Consider the following 7,052-nt stretch of genomic DNA (forward strand, 5'->3'; position numbering starts at 1 on the left):
CTGCATATATAGTAAAAGTCCACAAAACCATTTTTTTTTTTTTCTAGTTTCAGTTTTGGCACTAGATTTTATCCTGGAGTTTTTAAATATTCTTCATCCTGTTCTTTTTCTATTAAGGTTAATGTTGAAGAAGGAAAATGCGGAAGTCGCCATTTGACAAGTTTTATAAATGAGAATTATTTGAAGCTCAGGAATAAGTGAAGCTGAAATTTGAAAAAAAAGAAAGTGAATGCATGCTAATTATCAGACCAGAAGTCCCACTTGTAGAATATTGAGCAATTTGTGTGAAGTGGGGAAGATGAAAGAAGTCAGAATTTGAAACGGAAGAATGAAGAAAAGGAATAAAAATGAAGTTAAGATAAGAAGTAATCTGGAATCTGAAAGCACTACGCTAAGTAATTACTAGTCTGTTTATGTGTCCCTGTATATTTTGCTAAACATGCATGCATTATCTGTTTAATAGCAACAAGTATATGCAGGGTAAAGAAGTGTCTACCAGGGAAAAAAAAAAATAATAAAAAAATAAAACACCTTCTTAAAAAAAATCTAGGCAGTTCTAATGCCAACTGCCCGGACACATAGCTATGAATTTTTTTTACCAATTATTTCGCTGGAGCTTGTTGACAGACCTTAGGTGAAGGAGAACCTGTGTACAAATGAGGCTTTCGCTATCTGCGTGCAGGAATCCCGTTCTGCTTCCAGAAGTGGAAGTGCTCATGGGTCTGGCAAGTCGGGGAGGCACACCCCTGCAAGATCTCGCTCTAAGGAGGACTCCAGGAGGTCCAGGTCAAAATCTAGATCCAGGTCTGAATCCAGGTGAGTCGACTTCTTTTAACTCTTCCTCCTCCTCCTCCTCTTCGCAAGTCGGATGGTTGTGTCAGAGGGGAACTGAAATCCAGCTTAGCCCAGTTGTGTTTGCAGAGATAACTAGTGATCTGTGGGCATTGAATGTAAAAGGGGCACGTGTGGTTTCAGGATTGGAAAAGCTCAACTATGAAGTTACATTTTTTTGAAGAGGCAGTTGGCTACATAGGCTTGTGTCTCTGTTGGTAGAGTGTGGAGGTGGCCTGGCTTGTAAGTCTTAAACTAATGGCCAGTTTCTGAGCACAAAGCACAAAGGTCTTAGCTTTTTTGCTTATTTAAATAAGTGCATCAATAGATTTTTTCCATTTTAGCTCACATTAATGTATTAACTCACTGGATGTGATGTTTCTGGAGTAGTTAATGATATGTTCCTCAAAAAAGCAGCAGTAGAGATAAGTGTGAATTTTAACAGGCATCTGTCTGGCCTTTTAAATATGTATTTAACTTAAAAATTAACCATCTGGGAAGCTTTAAAGATTATACAGCTTTCCATCCAAATGCTCAAAAACAGTTGTGGAGAAAGTAGATGGCTTATAGTATTATGTTAAGCTCACCTGCTAAACAAGCTGTATGCAGTAGTAGAACTCCTGTTAGGAGACATAACTGAGACATCAAACATACTGATGGTCTAGAAATAGGACTATAAGCATCACTGCTACCTGCTTTGGCTGTAGCATGTGTCATGTAAGAAGTACATATTTTGTAAAGCCTGGGGGTCAGTCTGGAGGAAGAATGACAACTTGGGAAGACAAACTTGCTATAGCAGTCACCCATGATGGAAAACTCTGTCAGATACCCTGGTCAGGTCTCCTTGCAAAACCAAAGTGATCAGTTTGAAAGGCTTTTGTGAGAAGAAAAATGTATGGAAATCTGGACACTAGGGTCAGCTTGTCTTTTCTGTGTAGTTCAGGTGTAGTCACAGGTGTGAAGTAGTTGCACTCATGATCCCTGTAGTGCAAAACCAATATGGCAAATTAATAAATATTTGGTAGGGTATAATGCTTAACGTAGTGTGACATTAGGGTGGCCTGGAACTGCTGGTAGAGAAAGGTTCATAGACAGCTCTGGGCTCAGGCCGTGCTCTCAGGGCTTTATCCAGCTGGGTTTTGGAAATCTCTGAGGGTGGAGACTGCAAAACACACGTGTGGAACCTTTTAATTTTCAAATAACAATCAAGTCAGGACCTAGCCCAGCACATCCTGGACATTAATCCATAATAACCCTTAGGGTCTCCCTTACTCTTTGAAGCACTGTGTTTCTCACTTGCAGAATAACCATAATAGTGTTGTAAGAATGCAATCACAAATTGTATAAAATGCTGGAAGAAGCAAATACAAGGTGTAGAATTTCTAAGAGACCTGGCAAATCATTTACAGGAGATCATCCTTTAAATGATACCCTGCCAACTGACTCTGGGATTAACAAAAGTAGAAGCTTATGAACATTACAGCTTCCTGAGCATTTAACAGCTGTCTTGAAAATGCCTAGGGCTGGAAAGACTGGAGGTATATTGCAGAGTTACTGTGTTCATTAGCAGACCTGGGCAGAATTGTGTCAAAACACATATTTAGAACCAAAATACTTGCATCTCTTTTTCAGTGCCGTCACACATTTGGACATGATCAAGAGCAGGTCATCTAACTTCCTCTCACCAGAGGAATAACCTTGTGAGAACGTCCATGCTTCTTGGTAGTTTGCTGTTGCAAATGTATTTTTGAGTGACCAGTTTTCTGAATTAAACTTTGATTTTGGGAACAGATCTGTGTCCTGGTGTATTTATCAGTTAGGGTGTTGGGTGTGCTTGATTTAAAAATCTGCTTTTAGAGATTTGCATCATCAGGGTAGTGAACATCTTGTCTTTGGCTGACTCTGTGAAGTCTAAAGAACTCTGAACAAAAGAACAGGATTTTCAGTTGCAGAGAATAATGGCAGCATGACATTTAAGGCAGCAGTATAAGCAGTGCCTGTTTACAATGAGCCTTGTTCTCTCACATGGTGGATTCCCTGGTTTAGGAGTGTCCAGCTCTTGTTCAGTGTCACGGGTGCATTCTGTCACCTGGAACCAGCAGTTCTGTGTTTGCATTAAGGGTTTTTTTATGTTAGCAGTTGAAATGTGGCTGTATGCACATGTTGATTGTTTGTTTTTTTTTTAATTATTTCTCTCTTTACTGTCTTCCCTGCCTCAAGGGAGTTATCTTTTGGGATTTTTTTCCTTTCAGTTGCCAAAACCACTTTATTCTTATATACATAGTTAGAACTTTAACAGGCAGGACATGCTGAAGTGATTTTTCCTGGACAAGTCTGTATGTTCCAAGTGGAGGAAGGCAGAACTCAGCTGGCTCACTGGTGGTGAGGCTGAAGGCTTTTTTGTTTAAGAAGGCCTGTAACTTAGAGTGTATGTCCTGCAGTTTGGCTGTCTGGTGACTCTTCCCTAGTTAGAAATCCTGTCTGTGGAAGCAGCTGTTAAATGCTCAGGATTGAACAAGGTTCAGGTCAGGAGCTTCCCTCATGCCAGTGCAGTGGTGGCATTGTGGGAAACATGCTGTGCAATGATGGTGGCTCATGGTCTTGGCCACTACTCCACTGACTTGGCTTCCACAAACTAGAGGAAAGAAATTTAAAAGACAAACAAGAGTCTAAAGATTAACAGTTTATGACTGAGAACCTTTGAATATTGTACAGTTTATTGCACTTAGCAGCCTTGCAGCAGCTTTCCTTGTAGTTGTGTGGAAGGCAGATTATCCAGTGATCATCAGCGCCCCAGGCTCACTACAGTTGAAGTGCCTGACCAGCTTTTCAACCAAGATTGTCACTGCTGGGAGGGCTGAGAGTTTAGTGGAAGGAATTGTTTCAGAATCTCATCTCCACAGAGTAGTGCTGTTGGAAAACATCTGGAACTGTTCTAAGGAGGGCTGGGCTGAAATTACTAAGCAGTTACACCTTTGTCTAAATAAATACACTTGGAAGTTTGAACTTGTAAGCATTCATGAACAGCTAATGCCAAATACCTAGTGGAATACTCAATAAATAAGCCTAGTGCTGCTTAATTTCTTCAGTGGCATTTGCCAGACTTAGGTGCCTGTAATTGGGCACTGTGTAAAAAGTCTATTTGCTTTTCTGTATCTCTGAAGCAGTGCTATTCTGAGGACTAGAATAAGCAGAAGGGTAGAATTCTGCAGTTGTGCATGCTTTATCTTAAGTCTTATTTACTCCTGTTCCATTTTCTTCTTGCCTTTAAAAGAAATCCACCCCAGCTATTGTTATTTCAATATTGCTGTGAATATTCTAGGCATATACTGGATCAAATCAAGACAGCTTCATTAGAGAAGGTTAAAAGCTATAGGGGAACATAAAGCTAACTAAAATGGAAGTTGAGGTTTGTGTTGTGCAACAGAAATGCTCTGAGAGCATCTGTAGTACTCTGACTGTAAAAGTTTAGCACACACTCCTTGAGCAGGGACTAAACTGATGACAGCTGAATAATGTATGCATATTTTTTAGAGAACAGCAATTGGGGCTTTTCGTTTGGCCTATTTTTGAAGGTTTAAAACCCCAAAGAAAGGCAGCACTGTACCTCTGTCCTCCTTTCCCTCAGGTCTAGGTCGAGGAGGAGCTCCCGCAGACACTACACCCGCTCCCGCTCGCGCTCCCGCTCCCACAGGAGGTCCAGGAGCAGGTCCTACAGTCGGGATTATCGGCGCCGGCACAGCCACAGCCACTCCCCCATGTCTACCCGCAGGAGACACGTTGGCAACAGGGTATGGCTGTCACCAGGGCAGATCCCTTCCACGTGGGCCACGATCCATCCCCAAATCCCTCACTCAATTCATTTGGGCTTGCCAGAAGAACATTCCGCTTCCTCATCAGGTCTAGCCACAAGATATCATTGATATTAATTGTCATCTGGCTTTTGATAAGCTGGGGATCTCCATAATTTGCCCAGGATTGTGAGATGGGTGTCTTGTGTGGTTGGTTTTTGGCAGGTGCCAGGCTGTTGTCACTGTACCTGCCATAATAAATGAAGAAAAGTGTGCACTGAAGGATGGGGGTAGAATAGGAGGGAGAAATATTTGCTTTTTCTTTTCTTGATTAGAAAACCAAAAACCCTAAAATATTTTAAAGCTTTTTTTGATATGTCTTTATTTATTAAATGAGCATGCAAAAATAAATGAGGAAGAGTGTGCACTGAAGGATGGGGGTGGAATAGGAGGGAGAAATATTTGTGCTTTTTCTTTTCTTGATTAGAAACCCAAAAACCCTAAAATATTTTAAAGCTTTTTTTGATATGTCTTTATTTATTAAATGAGCATGCAAACCAGCTTGCTTCTAGCTGCTTTACAGGCTCAGGTGGCTGAGCGTGGTGTTTTGTGCTGAAGGAGGGGGAAAAGTAGTCACTGACACAAATGAAGGTGTGATCCCATCCTCTGAGTGTGTCTGTATCTCCACATTCAGTAGTCATCAGCTAGCCTCTGGAGGGGAAAACTTCAAATACATGTGTTAGGTGCTGCAACTGTGGAGAAATGCAGAGTATTGCTGTGAAGGAGGCTTGTGTATCTGTAGGTTTGATTGTAACAGTGTCCATCAACAAGTTGACCCAACCTGAATCTTGGCAGTATATTTTTGTTGTTCTGTTTTGAAGCTCTGAGAGTCACAACTTGTGAGATACCTTGTACTGCAGACATGAGCCATTTTCTTCTAATATCTCTCTCTTTCTTCCTTCAGGCAAATCCTGACCCAAACTGTTGCCTCGGCGTGTTTGGATTGAGCCTGTACACCACAGAAAGAGATCTGAGAGAAGTCTTCTCCAAGTATGGTCCCATTGCTGATGTCTCCATTGTGTATGACCAGCAGTCTCGGCGCTCGAGGGGATTTGCCTTTGTGTACTTTGAAAACGTGGAGGATGCAAAGGAGGTAGGTTGGAGTACAGAATGTGTAGCATGTTTGCTGTGGTCTCACTTGCTGGGATGTGTATTCTGTAGCAGGACATAGCTTGGGGGCCTAAAAAATACTGGGCACCTCAGAATCAGGTGGCCATTTCAGAGCTTTCTATCAGGGTGCTCAACTTCTGCATGCTTTGCTTCATGTTGTGTGTTGGAGTAGTTACATCTGCTTACATAAGCTCAAAGGTTCCTCTTAATCATGTTAGAAACAGAGGTACTGAAACAATTGTTAAATTATGTTGCTCTCAGGCTTTTCATGCCATAAAAGTGATGTTTAGGTAGCTGCTGAAGCTTCTATCCAACACTGTTGTGGGCTTTGTTCAGTGTTGGGTGTAAGGCATCAGTGAAACACTCACATCCTAGCTGAGCCAGTTTAGGACTGACTTGACCCAGGGGTTAGAACCTGGTGTTGATGACAAAGTCCATACCTAGAGCTTGTGTTTCCTCACTGCTTAGGCAAAGGAACGTGCCAATGGAATGGAGCTGGATGGAAGAAGGATCCGGGTAGACTTCTCCATCACAAAAAGACCTCACACACCTACCCCTGGAATCTATATGGGAAGACCCACTTAGTAAGTTACCTGTGTGGGGTTTTTTTGACTAGTACGGGACAGGATTAATTATCTTGTGTTTTGGTAAAAACTCTTCTGCATCCCCCCCTAGGAGATGTGATTTTGAGTGTTTTTTCCTCGTTTTACATCAGTGCACTGTTCTAAAACCTGTTTTCCTGTTTTTGACTTGGGTGCTGTATGTTATGTGGGTTTTCCAGTACTAGAAACTAAACCACAAAAATCCCTGTTGATGCTTAATTACAATTTGTTTGGGTTTTTCTTAACTCTCTTTAAGAACTGTGCTAACACTGATGTGGTTATCTGGCAAAGCTTCTGAAAACTAAAAAACCTCTATTGATACAAGAGACTTTTCAGAATTGGAAAAAAAAAAAGAAAAGAAGGTTAGATTTGGACAGCCACCAGTAGTACTGCACATTTTCCCAGCTCCTTAAGTAGAAGGGATTAATTTTTTTACAATTTCTAAATTTTTTACTGTGTACCTTCAGATCTTAAGATCTTTTTCCAAGCTCAAGTTTTCAGGAGTGAATGAAATACTAACCGAGCAGATGTGTGGTGCAGTTTAATTGGAAAGTCCTTGCAGAAGGAGCTTTGAGAGTTGATCTAACCCAGTTAAAACAGTGCACAGTGCTGAGCAGCACAGCAGAGGGTGTTTCACAGCTCCCTAAGTGCAGCTCTT

The 7,052-nt window shown here is 41.4% G+C and overlaps 1 protein-coding gene across 1 annotated transcript in view; it reads left to right on the plus strand.

Moving 5' to 3' along the window:
* The first annotated feature begins 235 nt into the window (after positions 1 to 235).
* The window catches only part of TRA2B (transformer 2 beta homolog (Drosophila)), a 9,744-nt gene continuing 2,927 nt past the window's right edge, over positions 236 to 7,052 (plus strand). Inside the window, exons 1-6 of the mRNA XM_008937971.1 lie at positions 236 to 395; positions 683 to 816; positions 4,460 to 4,622; positions 5,587 to 5,775; positions 6,261 to 6,376; positions 7,048 to 7,052. The exon at positions 7,048 to 7,052 is cut by the window's right edge and continues 82 nt beyond it. Coding sequence (XP_008936219.1) covers positions 4,590 to 4,622; positions 5,587 to 5,775; positions 6,261 to 6,376; positions 7,048 to 7,052 — 343 coding nt within the window. The 5' untranslated portion in view covers positions 236 to 395; positions 683 to 816; positions 4,460 to 4,589. The remainder of the gene's footprint in view (positions 396 to 682; positions 817 to 4,459; positions 4,623 to 5,586; positions 5,776 to 6,260; positions 6,377 to 7,047) is intronic.

Source organism: Merops nubicus, unplaced genomic scaffold, assembly GCF_000691845.1.
Source record: "Merops nubicus isolate BGI_N331 unplaced genomic scaffold, ASM69184v1 scaffold25163, whole genome shotgun sequence".
NCBI classification, from domain to species: domain Eukaryota; kingdom Metazoa; phylum Chordata; class Aves; order Coraciiformes; family Meropidae; genus Merops; species Merops nubicus.